We start from the raw sequence: 20,553 nt of genomic DNA on the forward strand, positions 1-20,553 counted from the left end.
AATCGACACCGTCCAACCTCGGAACATCGCCTCAAACACACAGCAACCATGCAACTGGGTACCCTGCACCCCAGATTCTTCAGCCTTGCGCAATATCGAAACCAGCGCAAAAGCCGCAGCGCGTGGCGTTAGTGTAATGGGGAACACCAGTTCATCTATTTGGCACTATGAAGGGGTGTGCAGTGTATGGGTCTGGGCAGCGTGTTCCTGAATCGATATTTGGCCGAGATGAGAGAGGTGTGGAGCCGAAACGGCAATACGACATGTACAATCTTTGAGTTGTAAAAAGTATATATGCTCTCCAAGCCAGCCGAGCTTGGTTCCTCGCGCTAGAGATACATGATCATAGGCACTATGGCTCGCTACACATCTGGCTTGGTGCTCGCGGGAGCTTTGCTTCAAGGTGGACTTGTTAGTGCGCAGGGTAGGTCAATGAACTGGGTTGTGTGCAGTAGGTAGCTAACAGAGATGTAGCATTGCCATCTGGAAACGTTACTGCCGTAACATGTCCTTCAACCGCAAAGTTCAACACCATATCGGCGAGCGCCCATTTCGCGGGCATGAATCCAGGGTGGAACTTGGGTAACACCCTCGATGCTGTTGAGACCGTATGATCTGCTCTCAGGCGTACTCCAGTCAATGACTTACACGAGTATAGGAAGGCTCATGGAACAACCCGCCAGTTGTGCCCTCGACATTCGATGATATCAAGAATGCAGGCTTCAAGGGCGTTCGTCTTCCGGTAACCTACGCCTACCACTACAAGACACAGGCGCCAGACTGGACATTGGACCCAGTTTGGTTACAGAGAGTGTCCGACGTCTTGGATCAAATCACTTCAAGAGGTCTGTATGTGATTACCAACGTTCACCATGACAGTTGGACTTGGGCGGATTACACGCAAGCGAACGCTAATGTGACTGCTATTGAGGAGAGACTGTACAAGACATGGGTACAGATCGGGCAGAAGCTGGCCTGCAAGGGAGAGAAAGTGGTAAGTCCACTCAAATTTTTTTACCTTGAGCTAAAGGGTTGCTGACAGTTTCAAGGCATTCGAGACGATCAACGAAATCCCTGGAACCACCGAAGCGCACGGAAAGGAAGTCAACAGGCTGAACAACATTATGCTCCAAGCTATCAACCAAGCTGGTGGCTTCAACCCGAAACGAGTGGTCAACCTGGTGGGCAGCCGTGAGGATGGTGAGCAGACGAGTCTGTGGTTCGAGCCACCGGATGCGAAGTACAAGAACCCATGGGGCATTCAATACCACTACTACTCACCCTACGACTTCATCTTCGCCGCCTGGGGCAAAACGACTTGGGGCTCTGATGCAGACAAGGCAACACTCGAGGCGGACATTGCCCGCGTCCGCGGCAACTTCAGCGGCATCCCTCTGATCATCGGCGAATGGGCTGCTTCACCTGTCGCAACCGAGACCGCAGCGCGCTGGCGGTACTTCGACTTCTTTGTCCGCACAGCCGCGAAATACAACACCTCAACCGTACTGTGGGACAACGGCGCCGACTTCTTGAACCGCGCAACGCACCAATGGCGCGACACCGTCGCTCTCGACATCTACATCAACGCGCAGAAAGGCATTGCGAACGCGCTTCCAGACAGCACAACCGACGGCTCGGCAACAAGCCAGAAGAGCTCAGCCTATCTCTACCACAAGAAAAACACCACCGTGTCCGACCAAACCCTGCCTTTCCTTTTCAACGGCAATCAGTTGCAGAAAATCTCCGTCGCAGCCACCAAGAAGATCCTGACCAAGGGCCAGCACTACACCGTCGAGGGCGAAAGTATCACGTTTAAGAGCACTTTCCTCAGCACGATACTGACCCCAACGAGCCCCACGGGCAGCCTGGCGAATTTGACGCTGGAATTCAACCGCGGCGCTAAACTCAACGTCGACGTGCTGCAATACTCGACTCCCGTGCTGGGCCGCACGTCATCTGCTCTCCCAGCTACAAGCGTCGACTTGCTCATCCCGATTACCTGGGCGGGACAGAATAGGCCCGCGACTGTCAAGGCGGTAAGGGCTGATGGTACCTATCTGTTTGATAGCTGGACAACAGTATTAGGCCCATTGCAGCAGGGGCGTATGACATACGGCACGTGGGATTGGGATGGCAGCAACGTCATCCTGAAGGCGTCGGTGCTGGATGCTGTGCGCGCTGCGGGGCAGACGACGAAGTTTACGATTGAGTTTTATCCTAGGGAGCCGGGGAATGTGGCAGAGTATACTATTACGGTTTGAGGAGGGAGACGAAGTATATTTGGGTGGTTGTGGAGGATGTTTGTACATACAGTTTCCTTCGTGAATGAAAGTTTTGTGTCGCACCCGGAGAATGATGAGTACTAGTAGGTTCGGGTGCAAGGTACTAGTAGGTTCGGGCGCAAGGTAGGAGTTGTCTTGGTATTGTGGATGTAACCATCGGATCAGTGGCGCGATACTGAAGAAGTCAGTAGCTTCCGTACCTGGCAGCGTTCTTGCAATGTTGACGGGGGTTGCAGTATCCGTTTCCTTCTGGGTTAGCCAGTTTAATTGAAACCAGCGCATCGACTTGACGATTGTTTTAGTGCTCATGAGCAATAGAGATAAGGGTCACACTATAGGCTTGATGCGCGTCCTTGCAACAATGCCCTCGATGCTCGTTGACGCGGCCACGCTGCAAGCCTCTAACCAGCAGTGATACGGTACAGCAACTGGCGACTCCTGCCCTTCATTTCTACAGAATTATCCTTCGATGCGAATACACACGATATAGAGCCTCGAGTTGGTGGCTAGGCAATTCGCGGTTCCGTGATCTTCTAATGTTGGTAGAGCGTTGTGCTCGAAAGGCGCTACACTGAGATGATGCCCCAGAAGTATGCAAGCAAGCTTTGGGGATTCTCGTAGACTGGGACAGCAGGTATACACCCATGAAGTCTTGCGTTGAGACTGTCGTGGGGAGTGGAGCATGTTGACGTCCCTGAGTCGAGACAATTTGGTAGCCAGTGCGCTAAGCCCAACGCAGAGCTAGTGCCAACTCGCTAACTCGCACACTCTTCGAAATATGTGCCGGCCGACCTTTTGCGACAACTCCAACCTCTACTAACGTAACAGCGTCACGAGGTATGCTGCCACCCATCCTGCAAACACTGCGCCCACGTACTGACAATTGCTGCAATAGCCCCCATCCAAAATGAGTACGCCGCACACCTGCCTCGACGGCACCGCCGAGACCGAACATCGAGACTGACAGCCACGCAGCAAAGGGTACCTCCAGTTTCGGAAAGCGTCACAACAAGACGCACACGCTGTGCAGGCGTTGCGGTATGTCTTACCCGTAGTACCTTGACTGAGATACAGTGGAAGGGTTCTGCAAACGAGCAAATGATGGACAGAGAACTCGGCTAATGGGACACAGGTCGTCGCTCCCTCCACATCCAGAAGCACACCTGCTCTTCTTGCGGCTACCCTGCTGCCAAGACCAGGAAGTGTACGTGATCCCCGCGCTGTTCGCACAGCACCCGAAATTTCAAAGACTGGCAACTGACGCAGCGCAGTCAACTGGGGCGAGAAGGCTAAGCGCAGGAAGACCACCGGTTCCGGCCGCATGCGTTACCTCAAGACCGTCAACCGCAAGTTCTCCAACGGTTTCCGCACTGGCGCCGCCCCCGGCTCCAAGGGCCCTTCCACCTCGTAAATTGCTCGTAGATCGACGGGGTGAATAAGGTGTTGGCGGCGTGATGAAGTCCACCAGGGCAGGCGCACGATAAAGTAGGGGTTCAGCAAAATGGTATTGCACGGCATGGGGCGTTCTGTCCTCCCTCCCGGCTGCCTGATACCCAAATGAAATGAATGAGGGTTATACCAGGCATGAACGGAAAATTTCATCATGTTCAGTCACGAATGAAAGCATCAATCAAGCAACCGCTGTGCCACGGTTCCTTTAAGAAATTGTTCACCATGCCGAGAATGATGGAAGGCCATGTTGATGTGCGGCGTCTACATACTTACATCCTGACAACAGCTCCACCAGATGCCTTGCGAGGCTTCGACATCATACACGAAATGCGATCGAACAACAGCACCACACCGGACGCGCGAAGCAGCACCATAACTTCGATCGACAGCCAAACTCGGGCTCCACGTTACGCGACCTCACATCGTCAGTCCAACATAAGGTTTACAGATGCACCTTCGAGGAAAAGCATACGTAGAGGAACACAGTACAATCTAGCCAATGTCAATCTAGCCAATGTCAATCTAGCTTTACGGGACTTCAATACCTCCTTCCACTACACATCTACAACAACCAACCCGGATCCGTCTGTCTCTCACACATGTCTCCTCCTCGCCCACTTGGTCAAAAACTCCCTCCCCTCCACCCTCCACGTATCCTCCTCCACAAAACTCCCATTCTGCCCTCTCCCACTCGCCTGAATAACCAAATTACTCCCCTTCACACTCTCACTATACCTCGGCCACCTCGGCAACCCCTCCCCATTTGGATCCCCACCCGCAATGAATTTGACCCACTGTGCACTCATCACGTCGCTCAGGGCGTTGTACTCGGGCCACGGGCCGTAGAAGCTCGGGTTCGCGAAAACGAACTGCGTCTCGCTGAAGTGCTGCACGCCCTTGTACGCTGGTGCGAGGCCGCCTTCAGAGGAATTGGTTGTGGATGCTTGCCAGGGGCGCGTGTTGAAGCGGTAGATGTATGTCGGAGCGTACTTCGCATACTGTCTTGCGTCGTCGAGACGGGGCGCGTGATAGAATGCGTCACCCATGATTGCTGCTATGCGTTTGTACTGCATGCCCTGCTCTGCGAATCTCTCGTCTCTGGTGTTGAGCGGTATGCCCTGTGCCGGGTCGTCGGGGTATAGTTCAAGAAGCTTGGTGACGACGGCATCGGGAAAGCCGAAGCCCGTGCTGCCTTTTACAAAGTCATAGAGTTGTTGTGTGGTGTTTATCACGCCACCGGCGGGCGCGTTGTCTGTCCCTTCGTCCGAGTTGGAACCGTAAAGATGTGGGATGTGCGCGAAGCGGCCGGAGTGCAAGAGCTCGGTGGGGAAGTTGGGGATGATGTCGCCGTCGACGGTCGGGTACCAGCCTGGTCCTTGGATAGGTTTTGCCAGCAAGGGCAGTAGGGTTTGGTAAGGGACTGTGCGGAGGCAGGCGAGCGTGTCAGGCAGATTTGAGCAATTCGTCTTGTCGACGATGTTGTCGTAAATGGGCTGGTACCAGTCTGAACCGTTATACCATGCTGTTGCTGCAGAGCCAGATTCCTGGATACTGCGGTGGAAGAGACCGTCTGTTCGACCACCGTAGCTCATGAGTAGCTGGCCGACTGCAAAGGAGCCTGCTGATTCTCCCCAGATGGTCACGCTGTCCTTGTCACCGCCAAATGCATCAATATTCTCAGAGATCCAGGCAAGACCTTTGCGCATGTCTCGAAGTGCGAGGTTTGTGTTGCCGGTTCCTTGGATCTCGCGCGAGTACATCATGCCCCAACCGCCTTTCCGGTAGTTGATGCTTATCGCAATAATAGAATTGTCAAGTTCCACGCTCCTTTGGACGAGATATGTGAGGTTGTATTGCGGTAAAGCCGACGTTCCTACTTGGTAGGAACCGCCATGAATCCAGACAGCAACCGGCAACTTCGCAGACTCGTTCACCGAAAGACCAGCCGGACGCACAATGTTGATACTAAGACAGTCCTCGCTCATACCAAACTCTGCATCCCGTTCTGGTTGAGGATCAGGACAAGCATGTCCATACTGTTTGGCTGGGCGCGTGCCATTCCACGTCGAGTTCAGCGACTGTGGGACCAGAAAGCGATTCTCACCCCCTGTGTTCTGCGCGTAAGGCACACCAAGAAAAAGATCCTGATCGAAGCCAGGCAGGTACCGGCCTTCGTACGTGCCATTGAGCACCTTCACGGTTGGCTCAACAGCCGAGGCAACCGTCGTAAGCAAGCATGACAACGTGCTCCATTTCCAAGCTTTTGCAGCAACTCCCATGATGGTGGCCTGGCCGAGTCCGAGTGATTCTAGTGACGAAAAAGTAATGTTGGGCCATCGAGCGGCCATCGATCGCTTTTGTACATGTTGATCTCTGGCTAGCGGCAATGACATCCATGGATTTCGGCGTCGGCAGCACGCCAGACGCTCCTGCACAGTGACGGTTCGTGTTCCCCGGCTGTACTACGGGACTTCCCTTTATTTCCTTGCAGATCGTTGAGTTTGCAGGGAAATAGGCCAATAGTAACGGAGGTTGCGTTGGAAGAGGAAGGTGGTCGATTAGGCCTGCAGCTAAAGCGACATCGGCTGTAATCACCGGGATGGTCTTCCCGTCAATATCAGAACACCCTCAGCATATCATTGACAAGAGTGGGAGCAAAGCAACATCATTCTGGCAGGAAGACCTGCAACTAGTTTTGGTATCTTAGAGTATGGACATGCGACCAAGGCCTCGCTTTACACTTATCGTGAATGTGAGATGTTAATGAGCTTGACAATGTAGACATGAAGGCTGGAAACATTGCAACAGGGTAATGAAACCTGCGAACGCATTGAAGCGTAAGACAGCAAATGGGTATCGTGGATAAAATAGCTGAACAGCCAAGCAATCAATTTCTGGTTCTTGTATTAGAACAGTCTCGACAGAAACTTCTTCTTTTTCTACTGTCTATTAGCTCATGTGACGAGTCAATGACGATGGTTACATACCTCCGTCGATGTCGATCGAGTGGGCGCAGGTGCTGGTGCGACCAGCGTTGTGTTCCCTGGAAGTTCGACTGGCATCTCGACAGCTCCTTGCAGTGATGGCCGGTAGCCGTAAGGATTGTTCGGTGCGGCATTTGACAATACTGGACTTGGATACCCGGTCGATGGTGTATTTGGTGTCAAGGGCGGAGACATAAGAGGGGCATGAGCTGGAGCTGGTGGAAGCTCGGCAACAAAGTTGTTGTAGTAATACGCAGCCTGCTGTTGAGGTTGTGGAGGCTGATGCAGCTGTCTGTGTGGGTATGGCAATGCGTTCGGTGGGATGAACTGCTGTTGCGGCTTTTGCAAGCGCTCGGCAGCCCAAGCATCAAAAACCTCCTTCATAAGCTTCATCCACTCGGTCGGAGCCCCTGTGAAATCGTATTTGAGCGATTGGTCTCGAAACGCCACGAAGTAGTGGTGCTTGTTGTACGGTGAGATGGCGACATACTGATGTTGCTGTCAGCTCTACAACCTTACAACTGATCAGTGATACTAACCGAAACTGATCGAGGTGCTGCCTCGGTCAAGATCTTATCCAAGGCGTGGTAGTGACCATTGAATTTCCACGAACAGTTGCCATCAGGCCACAAGACGAACCACGCGTTGTGTGCACCTAACGAGACACAGCTTGGGGTATCGAACGATTTCCGTACTTTGTCTTCAAGTTCTGATGGTATGCCTGCCCATATTGAGCCATGTCCTGGAGCACAAGCGAAATAGCTCAGATTTAGGCCAAAGGTAACGAAGCAAGTCCTGGAAGCGTTGGGCAGCGTCTTCGTCCATCGTGACAAGTCCGTGTAGTTTGTCTCGAAGTACGTCTGTGAGTAGACTGCAGTCAGTCAGCACAAGCTACATGAACCATAGGTCCATACACCGTTTTGGGTATGCGTTTCATCTATCTTCCCGCGAAATGGGAACCGAGTAAGGCTGAAGCTGGGCGACTCACAGAGCTTATCCTCTCCACTCATCACCTTACATTCGACATACCACAGCGGCTCAGGAGAATTAATCTGAGGCGCAAGCGCAACACAATAGGGCTGTGCGATTCTCCATGCTGGGGCCATAGACGAGTTGAACAGTTGCCGGAGGGTCCCTGGAATGCGGTCGCTGCGCGCAATCAGCCTTGTTCAGCTGTGAGGTCAGCCTGCTCACAATTTCCATGCCTTCGGGCAGTCGAAGAAGAAGCTGCTGTTAGGCCCGAAGACGAATGTTATTTCAGGCATCGCATAGTCCTCTGAACGGTGGTTGCGATGTGGTGGAGAAGACGAGGATCAAAGATCACACCTGCTCGTCAGCACGGGTGGCCTGTCAAGCCGAGTTACGAGCGCGACATGCACTGCGCTGCTGTTTGTGGCGCTCATGGCGGCCGAGGGCTGTGAGCACCCAAACATCACCAATCGAAGCCAGCTTGGGCAGTCAAAGGCGACCCACGCGTGATGTGCTTGTTCATGTCAGCGCTCAACGAATGACTAATGTGGGAAGAGGCAGGCGAAGTGCAGGCGCAAGCGAGCCAGCGAGAAAGCCCCGCCGGATGGAGGCTCTCCTGTTATTCTTCTTCAACTTTGAAAGGACTCTGCCGGGTACGAGAGCTACCCAATAAACAGTCGCAATCTCGAGGACTCGAGAAGTCATTGGGATCGTCGAAGGACGTCTTCGAAAACCTCGGTACCGCACCACTGGCAGCGAGTAGGTCTGCAGCACCGCCATCAACAGTACCAAAGTTGGGTTCTACATCCCATCATGGCGTCCATTGTCAGGTCGCATCATCTGGGGGGGTTCGAGATTAATCCTCAGTTCGACTGCAGCGATTTCGAACGTCTCCAAATGAGATTTGCAGAGACGCGGCGCAATTCCGCTCCCAGAGTTTGCATCAGTCAGATACGCTTTGAAAGCACTCCTTCTACAAATCATCAATGGTGAATATAACAGAGTTGGGATGTACATCAAAATGATCACATCGTTTCATACCACTCATTGTTTATGCCAATGTCTTTTCTTCAACGAACCGTTGTTAGCCTCATTCGCGAATCCAGGAACAAACAAGCCCGCCACATTGAGCAGCATCTCTCGCATTACGAATCTCGGGAGCAGCTCCATCTTCTAAAGCAATTACTATGCATACGATCGCCACAGCCGCCATTACCAGGAGACTTAGTCAACGACATCGACAGTATCTTGACACATTCTCAAAATCAACGGATACTTACTCGGGGGTCCTCAATACCTGTTAGAGCGGCCTTGGACCGGCCTGGAAAGCCTAGCGTACAATTGATGCTCTGGCAAGGAGACATCACAGCATTAGCTAGCGATGTTATAGCCATTACGAACGCAGCCAACTCTCAAATGCTCGGCTGCTTCCAACCGACCCATAAATGTATAGACAATGTCATACACTCGTTTGCAGGTCCTCAGCTACGGCAGGAATGCTTTGATATAATGGAGGCTAGGGGCTGCGATCTGCCTGTCGGTGAGGCGGTTGTAACGAAGGGATACTGCCTCCCTTCTCCACACATTATACATATCGTAGGACCGCAACTTGATCCAGGCGCAGATCCAACAAACGAAGAAATTCAACAGCTGCGCCAGTGCTATGTGTCGGTACTTGAGCAATCAGACGGCCTCCCGGCGAACGAGGATGGCTCAAAACGCATCGCACTTTGCGGCATATCAACCGGGTTATTCGCTTTTCCTACAAGCCTTGCGGCGAAGATCGCCGTGGATACTGTGGCTGCTTGGGTGGCACATAAAGAAGACACGTCAATCACAGATGTCATCTTCGTCACCTTCGCCGAGGGCGATTACGACATCTACAACAACCTTCTTCCAGATATAAAGGAGCCCTGGCGGTTGCAGAATCCGCATTTCCCTCCAACAGAGATGTTGCAAGTGGAAGGCAACACCCTAACAACTGCCAGACAGTGGCTCAAATCAGCCGACACAATCGTCATCTCAGCAGGTGCAGGTTTCTCAGCTGCCGATGGACTAGATTACACATCCAAAGCGCTCTTCAAGAAGCACTTCCCCTCTTTCATCGACATGGGCCTGGATACACTGTACAGCGCCATCGGTTTCGAGTTCCCTTCTGAAGAAGCCAAGTGGGCGTACTACTTCATTAATATACAGATGGTACGCTCGTGGCCAGGCTGGGATCTGTACCAATGTCTTGTTCCTTGGTTGAAAGCGTCAGGCAAAGATGTTCATGTACGGACGAGTAATGCCGATGGTTTGTTCCTCACGAACGGATGGGATGAGGGGAGACTGTCGACGCCGCAGGGCAGGTACTCAGTACTACAGTGTTTAGCGAAATGTCGCCCGGATTCGACGTTTGATACTTTGCCTTTCTACAATGCTGCATTGCCATTCTTAGATCCGAAGACGCAGAGACTCATGGAACCTTCGAGAGTGCCAACGTGTAAGAATTGCGGAGGCAAAATGATGCTGTGTGTAAGAGGAGGAAATTGGTTCAACGACAGGCCATTCCAGAATGGCGAGATGAGATGGCGGAAGTTCCGGCACGACATTCTTAGGGACGAAAAAGAGACTGTCATACTCGAGTTGGGCGTTGGCATGAACACACCTGGTGTTCTGAGATGGCCTGACGAAGATCTTGTCCGGAAGGGCGGCGGCAGGGTGAAGCTAGTGCGAGTCGGATTGGGACCGTCTGCTGCGGTACCTGATGACCTAGAAGAGGATGGTCTTGCTGTCAGTATTGAAGGCAACATTAAGCTGGCTGTGCCTTGGATGTTGGAAACTGCACCCTATGAACCAGAACCCCTTGTCAATAACACACTACATCATCTTAGACATTGAACAAGCATAGAATCGGCTCTGCTATAGACAAACATATATATTCATCCGTATTATCTGTAAATACTCATCACTAGGTCCACTGCTTCAAACCTACACGTGCCACTCCACGACCCCCTCGATTAGCTCTGTAATAGTAAGGTACAAACTTGAGCTCGTCATTGATCCTAGCAGTACCAATGTTCTGGCTCAGCTCCTCCTTGTCAACGAAAGCGTCCGCTTTCAGGCTGTCGAAGTCTACCACATAGGCTGCGTTGTTGACCGTGATGCCCACATACATCTCCTCTCGTCAGGCAGACTCGGGTCGGCGATTTCCTTCTCGGTAACGGCGCTCTTGTTCAGACATCGAGGGTCAAGCTATGCCGATCGAATGTGATCAGTGACCCATTTGTTGTCGACGTCTTCGACACAGTATTTGATAGGGTCTCGAGCAATGGTGAGGGTTTGTTGGTTCGAGAGTGGGTGGGGGGTGATTAAGTGCGGCTTGAGATCGAAGGAGAGAACGAAGTTCGGGTGAGTAGCTAAGTCGTTGGCTGGCACATGTAGGTATCCATTCGTGACTGTGAGGCTAGGAAGAGGTGGAGGTACCTGATATGCTTGTCAGTGTTGATGCCAAGAGGTGTAGAGAGTGCCCGGAACGCATCTCCCAACTTGTCGCCCAGCGAGGAATGCGGAGCTTTAGCTAAACTTTCTTGCTTGCGCTGGTCAACGAGAACATGACTCTACCATTCTTTGACCAGTCACAATCTTGCTTAAGCTTGCTGGACCAGCGTCTGTCTCAAAGCCAAGGGTGGCAGGTGCATAGAGATGTACGTCGATCTGAGTGACATCACTCTTCTTACTCTTGGAGAGGTTCAAAATGTATCCTTCAATCATGCCGAAAATTCGAAGAACATTTGGTGGACAGCAGCAGACGGTGAACCATCCACACCTTTCGAACAAATTATTCTCGCTTGACGCCAGCTGGTTCACATCGGTAAATTGCGTGCAGTCAATCGACATCGCAGTGAAGACCGCGTTGTACATGTAGAGTCCCATGATATCTTCGTACTTATTGTTCAGATCGTACTGGAAACAGTCGGTGAGTAGTCTGCCATACAAGGGCGAGGGGAAGTACTTACTTGAAGCATCCGTTGTGGTGGCCTAAGTTGTTGAGCTCGTGCATGTCTCGCAAGTTGTGAATCGATTCCCTAGTTCGATAACCTAATAGTGGATATTGAGGTATCTGTCTGGTTCTTGCGCACTTCTTATCACTTCGATGATCTCCTTGATAGCACCATCGATGACTGGGTCAGGTTGCTACTGCCCGTGGAGGAAGTAGCATGCACCTTTGATTCACTTGCTAACATCGAAGCCCAGAAGAGATGATCTGCGATAGGTCATACTTCAGGTATTTTGTCGTATATTGGCTGCCCTTTGAGATTGAAAGCTTCGTAACGGCCGGTGCCTTTGAGCCTCTGCAATTGGTACGTGATCATATTCACGGAGGTTGCAGCACGACGCTGGCCGAGCAGTGATGTCGTCTCGACCTTTGTTGTCGGAGGGAGTGAAGATATCCACCGATTGCCATCTGTTTGCTAGCGGTATACTGCACTGGTTGTCCAGCTCGTTCGGTTAGCTCGGTTTGCTTCCCCACCCCTTCACTGCTATTCCTTTCTACTATATTACCTTGATCAATTCCCGCCAATAGCTCTTGGGATCAATCAACATCTAAACCCTTCAACATTTGTCGACTTGAATTTTTTGAGGATAGGCCATAACGAAGAAAAGAGTGGTTTTCGATAGAACTTCAACGGGGCTGATAAATTTGCGAAAGGCAGGAAAGAGCGTTACTTATGGAGGGACTTATCTAAAAGCTCCTCACAGATAGGAACTGCCTGTCTCTACTGGGCAAACAACTTCGACTTCCGGTTCACCGGGTATTTCCATACATTTGTACTATATCGCCTCACGTCAGGACCAACGTGAAGGTCTAAGGCAATGCATGAGGCGGAGAAGTGATGAAATGCGGACATACAACCAATGAAATGTATTAGGCACCGCAAAGGCGACCGCTTTCGCCAGAGAACCGACTTCAGCCACCGAAGGACGCTTCGGTCCCGCAGCAAGCCAACGGAGCCCAGCAACGACCGCAAAAGTATTATCTTCGTCGACGACGACAACCACGATTTTCAGGTAGCAGAGGAGAACGTGCGGCCATGCGGAGAAGGAGAGGTTTGGTATGCGAGAATACGGGGTAGGTGTTGGCTTCATATCGAAATGGCTGACACTGAGCAACTGCCCATGGAAGTCGACAAAGATGCTACTGCGCTCAGAGCGCGAGTTCAAGCGAACACCGACATCGAACATACAATGAGTCTTCGAGACGCCGTCAGAGTATACCCCAAATCTGTTCTCTATTGTGTAGTCCTCAGCATGGCCATCATCATGGAAGGGTATCAAGTCGGGCTGGTGCCGTCGCTCTTCGCCCAACCGGTGTTCCAACGCAAGTATGGTCGCGTTCGTCCGGACGGCCCACACCAGCTTGACAACAGATACCAGTCTGCCTTGACTGCTGCTGTTCAAGCAGGGTCGATATTTTGCTACTGGCTCAGCGGTATCGTCATCGAAGAAACCGGCTACAAGAGGTCCATGCAAGGTGCCCTTCTTTCGCTCACATGCTTCATCTTCATCATCTTCTTTGCACCCTCAATTATCCTCCTTGTCGTTGGCGAAGGTCTTCTTGGAATACCATGGGACATTATCCAGACAGTGACAACAACCTACGCGGTTGAAGTCAGCCCGATTGCTCTTAGGGCGTACGTCACTTCTTAACCCGGAGAATCTTTCGACATAGACGATTGGACAGCTCAGTTCCTGAACCGATACCACATGCCGGTCGAGCACAGACATAGTACGACAACACCTGAAAAGGAGTTTGGTGGCTGGGACAGGAACACAATACAGTCTCTGAACCAGTGGTGAAAGTCGCAAAGTCGATGCCGGAAGTTGATCAAGTCGCTGGCTGCCTTAGATCTCGCGGTCGGTGCACAAGGCCACCGATCCACTCGGGGTTTCGGACACAACGCTTAGGGCGTCCAGCACCAGCCAGCTGATTGACTCACCGGACTTTGGTACATCCCGAGAAGGACGAGGGGAAACAGATCGTATGTTCGGAGCTCAAGACATAAATACTCAGCAGCTCGCGATATCGAAGATGTCTGCGTGCAGAGACCTTTTCGAAATCTCGAGTTGACAGCAGTAGGAAAGCATCACATCGTCACCATGACCGTCTCACAATCTCTCGTTCTTTACAGCCCACCCACACCAACCACACTGTCGACCAGACCAAGCGCAACCTCACTCATTCCTGCGAACTTCTTCACTCAACAAACTGGCACCGCAATTGCAACTGAACTACTCTACCGCATTCTCTTCAATATCATCCAGCGCTTCTTGAACTCGTTCCAGCGGCTCGCATCCAAGGGTATGGATCAATGCTCTTCCTGGCTTGAGCGCAAGATGCACGAGCGCCGCGAGCGACAGGCCAATGCGAAAGATGAGCTCAAGATTGTTCAGGAAGTAGGCAAGCTGGCAGCCCAGAGAGGATTCATCACCTGCCCAATGATTGACACTGATACGAATGGAGGAGGGCTGCAACCGCCGAGATGGGTGAGAGGCGTGCTTGAGGGGATTGAGGAAGGCAGAATGGAAGAGAAGGACTTTTGGATCCACACGCATACTGGGTGAGCCGGTCCCTAACAAAGGTGCACAACTGTGCACTTTCGACGACCTCTCCAAGACAGACATTCTTCAAGCAGGCCTACTGTTGTAGGTGCGTTGGACGCGCGTATCGATCCGTCTTGACAGCATTCCAAGGCAACGCGCAACCTGCCAAAAGTGCCTCGACCTGTGAAGCGCAAGGGCTCGGAGGTAGAGATCAGGACGCCACAGGGCTCCATCGAAGACGGGGCAATGGAGAGCTCATCCGCGCCAACTGGCAATTGGTTCGAAGCAACTGGTTCGACTGATGAAAGGCCAAAGTCTGCAGTTGTCTGCGTAGCGACTGTATGCGTGCGTTGCGCATGGTAGATTCGCCTTTGTACACTCCCCAGGGTTCCAGCTCAAGGATGCTCTCGAGCGACTCCCGAGTCTGCAGTCATAGCCAAAAATGCAATGGCAAGGCTTTGTAACAAAGTGCTTGACTTCGCTATCCTCATCATCCACTTTGCACTGTCACAAGAACATCTCTTCCTTAAGTTGACAGACGGTGACAGTCTTCACAATAACAAGAGCTTTGGTGCCTGGTCTAACTGTCGTCCTGCCCTGACTTTTGCTCTTGTCACTCCTGAAGCTATGCAACGGCGATGTCATCCTCGACATCACCGACACTTCCCAAGATAGTCAAGCTCATCAAAGCACCACAAGTCTCCCCATACCGTGCCAAATAATCACTCTCAAATTTGATGAGGCCGCTCGGGCCACTTTACCTCTCGTCTATGTTGATGGTGTTGTACTTGCTTTCACCTAGACACCGCTCCACGCTCACCACCCGCCAATGCAAATCCGTCTTCACCAAGCCCAGCCACCTCATCTGACCTTTGCTGTCGCCGACAGAACCTCACTCCGGAGTTTGGCCCGGCGAGCGCATGAGCCAGCAGTCCTCCGTCCATACGAACGGTCGCCCCTCCACGATTTCCCTCCATCGCCCTTCTACTCCACTCCCTCAACCACCCAACTTCCAGTGCCTCGGTCACCTGACCTTGGGCGTCCTTTCCTTGAATTTTCCCCATATTCATCATGGCTCTTCAGCACTTCAAGTCTTCATGATATCCTTCCTCAACATGAGCACTGCCCACCTGCACCGTCGCTCCTTCACCATGGCTGCTCAAAACCATCACCTCCAACATGGTTCATCCTTTCACGACTATCATTGAGCTAGTCAGTATTTCATCTAAGCTCGTCTCTTTCGCTAACACCTTCAGCTCTGCTCGCCCCAGGTAGCCCCCATAACCATCGTTACAATACTTCGAACACAGCAATACCATTCCGCCTCGTCGCTCCGGAGCCTCTTCAAGCCACCGTCTCTACCCTCACCTACTTCACACCGACCGCTTACTCGAGCTTTGCCATCGATGCCCCTTCAGGTCACGACCATGTTCAACCCCAGTCATCTTCCGCAACATAGCAGCCACCGACGACGCCACCCTTCTCTCCACGTCCTTTCCTCGCATACGCATTCGATCATACATACAAGGCATGCTGGTTGGGTGTCACAGGGTTCAGTAAGATGAGGAACGCTTAGGGGCTTGACGGTTCGCCCAACAAAGCTTGGCATCATGGTACTTGGTAAACTCATCGTTTGGTGCGGGAGGTGAAGCTCTTGGAGCAGGCCTACCACTCGATTAGGGAGCATCTGTGTGTGTTGCTGAGGATGGATCCTCGCACTCCGGCTCTGACCTTACCGCCTGCAGTCTTTGACTGTAGCAGTATTGGATGGGAGAGACTTGTTCTGGTGGAATGGGAGGAGTTCTTGTGGCACCCAACCAGGTGTGGGAAGTTCGTATTTATGCCGGTTCTGTAGTAGATGGTGGTTGAACATTAGCTTAGAATCATTGGGCTTAGATTAGCACTTCATCGATGGACTTCATTAAAACAAAAAAGTCATTAGACCTTCGGGTCAACCATTGTTGCCTTCTCCCCCTCTTGCATGCTGTAATCGTCTTCCGCCTTCCTGTCCTCATGTGCTCTTTTGCCTTGCTTGTGACTTTGTCTTTCTCATCAAAAAAGCACAAATGCCCCGCCTGCAGTCGCAAAGACAGTTAATCAACGTGTCATTGCGCGTATGCTCTCAGGACTTACAGCCCTCGGGATCTTGAGGGTGAAACCTCGGTGGCCTATCTGCAGCTTTGCATCTGCTTTGATTGCTGCTGTGGCAAGGCCTGCATTTGACAGGCGTGGAGGATGCACAGCGATAAGTGCGGAATGAAAAGGTCCTGCGCAATCACTACCACGATGTACTACAATGCGCAATTGCAGGTACTCTGAACTTCTGATATTCGCCAGTCAATGTACGATGCTACCCTTCGTTCAGTGTTGCTTAGTTGCAGCAACATGTCTTGGGAATTTGTTAGGAATAGTAAATCAATGATAGTAAAGCCCGAGCAAAGTGAGCGAAGTGAAGTATCTGCAAGGTAACGCTCGTGGCTGGCAAGACGGGGTGAAGTTAGTGTGCTCAGGTGATAGCGCGCGCAGAGTGACGGAGGCGCGCCTGCCTGTTGACGTGCAGCCCCACACCACAAGGCAGCCTACAACACCGCAGCACTGCAGCATGCGCGCACCCGCAAAATGCTTGCCCTTGCTTCGTGAACCTCTATCTCGACCGCAATACGATAAGGGTTGCTCATACTCACTATCAGCATGTGGTTCCTCGAGCACGAGTCGCTCTTCGGCGGAAAGCGCGTCTGGCTTCGACCCGGGTCGCAGCAGCTCTTCGGTCGCACCAAGTCCAGCGCAGAGGGGAAGACATGGAAAATCGACAACAAGGCTGTCTCGCGGCAGCATGTCATCATTAGAGTCCTCGAAGTTCCACCAGAGGCCGGCACGAAGCTACACCACAGGTCGCAGATTGAGATTACGGATCTCAGCTGCAGACAGGGCACTTCGATCGACGGCAAGCAGCACCTGAAGAGCACAAAGAACGACGATGGATCAATGGAGTACGCTAAGGCGATCTTGGAGGGAACGGAGCATGAAATCAGACTCGCTCAGGGCTATGCGCCGTTCAAGATCGTGTGGAAGCCAGTCGTCTTCACATATGCTTCCAAAGAGACCAAGGAATCGAAAGCTCGTAGCGCACAGCTGCACGCCCTCGACATCAAGACCACAACAGAGTTCATGTTCGGTAAGACGACACACGTCGTGACCCAGAAGCGCAACTTGCCTCGAGTGCTGTCAGGTCTTGTAGCTGGCAAGCATATCGTAACAGGAAAATTTCTCGACGCTGTGATTGACCGAGCCACTTCCACGACGGACAGTGAGGGAGGATATGTGCCGTCGCAACTGGAAGAAGACTTTGACGACCGCTGGCCGAAAGAGGAGGAGTATGTTCCACCGACAGCCACAGAGCCTGTTCCTCGGCCGCAGGAGATGCTCAGACCGGATAGCTCGCGTTCGGAGGTCTTCTCGAACCTCACATTCGTCTTCCTGGACGTGAGCCAGCACGGCAGCTTACAGGATCCTATTTCTGGTGGCGGCGGAAAGGTCCTGCTCTACGAGCTGAAGCACGGAGAGACGACTAGACAGGAGTATGTCGACTATGTTCGAAGCGTGGCTGGCAAGAAGAAAAGCAGTCGCGTAAACAATGACAAGCTACCCGTGATCACGGTTCGCCTGCAAGTTGCATCAGACAGCTCGGAGGATTGGGCTACCAACTTCATGAATGGCGTTGACAGAGCACTCAATCAGCGATCGATCTTCCAAAATGAGTTCCTTGACATCATCATCACAAAAAACAGAACTGCACTGCAACGGCCACCTGACAACGTACCTGAAATCGCATCGAGTGCACCAGGATCAGCAGCGTGGCGATCTGTGCGGGACAGTACACCAACGTCCAGAGCACCTTCTCAAGCACCTGAGTCCTCTGCTCCCACCGACGAGCCTGGCAAGCCGATTCCTCGCAAGCGCTTACATCGACCAAAGACTACAAGTCGATTCACCGGCTTCGACGACTACGAACCGCCACCAAAGTATCGCAAGGTCGAAGACACTCAGATGGAAGATACCCAGCAATCAGTACCACAGCCCGCTCGAGCCGCAACGCAGGCGCCAGAGATCCAACATGCCACAGCGCCCACGACCCAGACCCAGACCCAGACCCAGACTCGTACACAAACTCGTTTCGCACCACCGTCACCTGTTCATGAGACCGTCGAGAAAGAGGAGCTGTTGGACTCTCTCTACCCAGCTGCAGCAGAGATCAAGCGCCGTCGAGCAGCAACACGCGCCCCCTCAGCATTGGTCGAGCCCGAGACTAGCACGTCCGTAACTCAACCCAAGAGACGTGGCGTGGAAGCTCTCGAGAGCCTACAACAGGCCAGACAGAAAGCCGACAAAGACATCAACGTCCGCGAGCAAACCCGCCTTCGCATCAAAGAGGAAGAAGACCGGCGCAAAGCTGATGAGGAGAGCCTGCGAGAGCAACTGGAAGGCATCGACATCGAGCAGATGAAGAACCTCGCCGTCATCGAGGAAATGGAAGTCTTGCCCCGGGCTCAACATAACAACGGCGACAACCTACGCACTCCCGCTGAAGCCCGCGCTCAAGCAGAGAGCGACAGATGGGATCCAGCCTGGAACGGGCGCAAGAACTTCAAGAAATTCCGCCGGCGCGGCGCAGAACAGGGCGTTGCTCCACACAAAGTCATCGTCACGCTCGAAGAAGCGCCGAAGCAGAAAGGCTTTGGCGACTCGGCGTTCTTCCTCGAGGACATCGAGCCGCGCGCCAGTGGCCTGGCGAAGAGTAGAAGGAAGGTTGTGGAGAGTGAGGACGAGTCTGAGCCCGAGACCGGCTTCAGGGGCAGGAGGAGTAGGACGCAGTCGCAGAGACAGACACAAGAACAGCCTGAGGTTGTTAACGTGGAGGATAGTGGGCCGGATGATGAGGAGGTGGTCGAGGTCAGGACGCAGAAGAGCAGTGGAAGGACGCAGAGGGTCGTTGAGACGCAAGTTTCTGAGGCTGCGGGGAGGAAGAGGGCTGGTGGAGCTGCAAGCGGGCAGCCAGCAACAAAGAGAGGAAGAATTGCAAGAAGAGACGAGGATAGCGATGAGGAGGAGACGGGGTTCAGGTTCAAGAGGAGGTAGAGATCGATCTACATGTGGAGGAGCTTTCGATATGTGTTCATCTTACAAGCATAGCGGGTCACGCATGTTATATACCCCTTCAGCAACGCCAGCTGTCAGAATCACACAGACGCATGTAGCAGCGGAGGCCTTGTGCGAAGCTGAAAATGTTCGTTCAAACAATCATGACGGTGACCATCGCAGTATCCAAACGCCAAGCTGCCCGCTGATTGAGCTGAGTTCCTGCAAAGCCTATACAATCCCATCTACTTCCTAGCGTGCTAACCTCTTTCCTTACTTCCTCCCTATACACAAAACCTACACAAAGCCGTCTCGGCCTCAAGCTTCTTTGACTAAGATATCTCCCTTGTCGAACCGTGTTTCCTCTAGCTGTGTTCACTAGATCTCCGCGCCGATTGTCCCAAGGTGTGTATACGGCTTATCGCTTCCGCTCAAAGTACGATGATGAGGCGAAGAAAGCAACGCTCTGGTCCATGACCGTCTCGCCCACCCATAGGTAGTTGTCCAGCCATTTCTGCACGCTGGGGGTGTCGCTGAATTGGTCTGGCCTTACACTGGGACTGAGCGTCAGCCTGTTAGCCTAGTTCTCGCGCGGTGTGGTATGAAGGAAGGGTATTGAGCAGCGGTGGAATGTAGTGCGAACGTAATGATATGACTTGGTCGGCGGCATGGTTTGAGGGTAGAGGCGTGGGGTGCTCGCGTGTGGAGGGTATGCATGATGGGGGGGGGGGGGGGGTTGGAGATGGAGGGACCTACGTGAGGCCGGTGGAGCGTCGCACGCCGGCGAGGAAGGCGGAGACTGTGGGAGGTTAGCCAAGAGCAAGATGAAGTGTTGAATGTTTGGACAAACCTAGTACCGCATCGAAAGCGTAGTGCGCGACTTTGCCCAGCTGTGATGTTTTGTGAGCTTTCAGCTATGCGACTCGTGCGAGGCAGCTAGAAGGCGGGTATAGAGCACGTACAACCATGTTGGTGATTTGTGTATGTGTATATTCAGTTTGTGAGGTGGAGAGGTTCTTCAAGGTGTTTACGTGTACTATGCAAGGCGTAAGAGCGGTTGTTGGTGATGTGAGGCACGGCAAAGCGGAGTGGAAGCTGTGGCTGGTGCCTTTCAGTCAGTTGCGGGCATGTGAATCGTTGCG

The 20,553-nt window shown here is 52.6% G+C and overlaps 11 protein-coding genes across 11 annotated transcripts; 7 read left to right on the plus strand and 4 right to left on the minus strand.

The window, feature by feature from the left end:
• Positions 1-354: 354 nt before the first annotated feature.
• On the plus strand, positions 355-2,412 carry BU25DRAFT_436539 (glycoside hydrolase family 5 protein; the record flags this gene model as incomplete). The annotated part of the gene is made up of 4 exons (XM_033708953.1): positions 355-424; positions 460-608; positions 659-994; positions 1,050-2,412. 4 exons carry the CDS (start codon positions 355-357, stop codon positions 2,259-2,261), a joined length of 1,767 nt encoding a protein of 588 aa, XP_033567020.1. The 3' UTR covers positions 2,262-2,412.
• A 637-nt stretch (positions 2,413-3,049) lies between these two features.
• BU25DRAFT_84170 (uncharacterized protein) lies at positions 3,050-4,010 on the plus strand. The gene is made up of 5 exons (XM_033712160.1): positions 3,050-3,119; positions 3,178-3,193; positions 3,258-3,320; positions 3,415-3,486; positions 3,554-4,010. The coding sequence occupies exons 2-5, from the start codon at positions 3,190-3,192 to the stop codon at positions 3,691-3,693; spliced, it is 279 nt and encodes a 92-aa protein (XP_033567021.1). The 5' UTR covers positions 3,050-3,119; positions 3,178-3,189; the 3' UTR covers positions 3,694-4,010.
• Positions 4,011-4,327: 317 nt separating this feature from the next.
• Positions 4,328-6,013, minus strand: BU25DRAFT_417414 (alpha/beta-hydrolase; the record flags this gene model as incomplete). Its single annotated transcript, XM_033707806.1, has 1 exon — positions 4,328-6,013. One exon carries the CDS (start codon positions 6,011-6,013, stop codon positions 4,328-4,330), a length of 1,686 nt encoding a protein of 561 aa, XP_033567022.1.
• A 687-nt stretch (positions 6,014-6,700) lies between these two features.
• Positions 6,701-7,824, minus strand: BU25DRAFT_427670 (uncharacterized protein; the record flags this gene model as incomplete). The annotated part of the gene is made up of 3 exons (XM_033708464.1): positions 6,701-7,207; positions 7,258-7,589; positions 7,707-7,824. 3 exons carry the CDS (start codon positions 7,822-7,824, stop codon positions 6,701-6,703), a joined length of 957 nt encoding a protein of 318 aa, XP_033567023.1.
• Positions 7,825-8,297: 473 nt separating this feature from the next.
• On the plus strand, positions 8,298-10,641 carry BU25DRAFT_406144 (A1pp-domain-containing protein). The gene has a single exon (XM_033705200.1). It carries the CDS (start codon positions 8,747-8,749, stop codon positions 10,568-10,570), a length of 1,824 nt encoding a protein of 607 aa, XP_033567024.1. The 5' UTR covers positions 8,298-8,746; the 3' UTR covers positions 10,571-10,641.
• A 201-nt stretch (positions 10,642-10,842) lies between these two features.
• Positions 10,843-11,860, minus strand: BU25DRAFT_406145 (glycoside hydrolase family 127 protein). Its single transcript, XM_033705201.1, has 2 exons — positions 11,689-11,860; positions 10,843-11,635 (listed from the first exon to the last, which is right to left on the minus strand). Exons 1-2 carry the CDS (start codon positions 11,695-11,697, stop codon positions 11,273-11,275), a joined length of 372 nt encoding a protein of 123 aa, XP_033567025.1. The 5' UTR covers positions 11,698-11,860; the 3' UTR covers positions 10,843-11,272.
• Positions 11,861-12,579: 719 nt separating this feature from the next.
• Positions 12,580-13,539, plus strand: BU25DRAFT_406146 (uncharacterized protein). The gene has a single exon (XM_033705202.1). The coding sequence runs from the start codon at positions 12,827-12,829 to the stop codon at positions 13,379-13,381; it is 555 nt and encodes a 184-aa protein (XP_033567026.1). The 5' UTR covers positions 12,580-12,826; the 3' UTR covers positions 13,382-13,539.
• A 292-nt stretch (positions 13,540-13,831) lies between these two features.
• Positions 13,832-14,296, plus strand: BU25DRAFT_454011 (uncharacterized protein; the record flags this gene model as incomplete). The annotated part of the gene is made up of 1 exon (XM_033709844.1): positions 13,832-14,296. One exon carries the CDS (start codon positions 13,832-13,834, stop codon positions 14,294-14,296), a length of 465 nt encoding a protein of 154 aa, XP_033567027.1.
• Positions 14,297-15,360: 1,064 nt separating this feature from the next.
• BU25DRAFT_406149 (uncharacterized protein) lies at positions 15,361-16,205 on the plus strand. The gene is made up of 2 exons (XM_033705203.1): positions 15,361-15,487; positions 15,532-16,205. The coding sequence occupies exons 1-2, from the start codon at positions 15,455-15,457 to the stop codon at positions 15,838-15,840; spliced, it is 342 nt and encodes a 113-aa protein (XP_033567028.1). The 5' UTR covers positions 15,361-15,454; the 3' UTR covers positions 15,841-16,205.
• A 761-nt stretch (positions 16,206-16,966) lies between these two features.
• BU25DRAFT_436544 (uncharacterized protein) lies at positions 16,967-19,411 on the plus strand (the record flags this gene model as incomplete). Its single annotated transcript, XM_033708954.1, has 1 exon — positions 16,967-19,411. The coding sequence occupies one exon, from the start codon at positions 16,967-16,969 to the stop codon at positions 19,409-19,411; it is 2,445 nt and encodes an 814-aa protein (XP_033567029.1).
• A 418-nt stretch (positions 19,412-19,829) lies between these two features.
• BU25DRAFT_382683 (DUF1748-domain-containing protein) lies at positions 19,830-20,435 on the minus strand (the record flags this gene model as incomplete). Its single annotated transcript, XM_033704249.1, has 4 exons — positions 20,374-20,435; positions 20,262-20,301; positions 20,168-20,210; positions 19,830-19,971 (listed from the first exon to the last, which is right to left on the minus strand). The coding sequence occupies exons 1-4, from the start codon at positions 20,377-20,379 to the stop codon at positions 19,830-19,832; spliced, it is 231 nt and encodes a 76-aa protein (XP_033567030.1). The 5' UTR covers positions 20,380-20,435.
• Positions 20,436-20,553: the final 118 nt, after the last annotated feature.

This window comes from Macroventuria anomochaeta (genome assembly GCF_010093625.1).
Source record: "Macroventuria anomochaeta strain CBS 525.71 unplaced genomic scaffold BU25scaffold_2, whole genome shotgun sequence".
NCBI lineage: Eukaryota > Fungi > Ascomycota > Dothideomycetes > Pleosporales > Didymellaceae > Macroventuria > Macroventuria anomochaeta.

Coding starts and splice junctions, on each gene's coding strand:
- BU25DRAFT_84170 (XM_033712160.1), top strand. Junction 3,321..3,414: donor CACGCTGTGCAGGCGTTGCG/GTATGTCTTACC, acceptor AATGGGACACAG/GTCGTCGCTCCCTCCACATC. Junction 3,487..3,553: donor TGCTGCCAAGACCAGGAAGT/GTACGTGATCCC, acceptor GACGCAGCGCAG/TCAACTGGGGCGAGAAGGCT.
- BU25DRAFT_406144 (XM_033705200.1), top strand. CDS start 8,747: ATGTCTTTTCTTCAACGAACCGTTGTTAGCCTCATTCGCGAATCCAGG.
- BU25DRAFT_406146 (XM_033705202.1), top strand. CDS start 12,827: ATGGCTGACACTGAGCAACTGCCCATGGAAGTCGACAAAGATGCTACT.
- BU25DRAFT_406149 (XM_033705203.1), top strand. CDS start 15,455: ATGGTTCATCCTTTCACGACTATCATTGAGCTA. Junction 15,488..15,531: donor TCACGACTATCATTGAGCTA/GTCAGTATTTCA, acceptor TAACACCTTCAG/CTCTGCTCGCCCCAGGTAGC.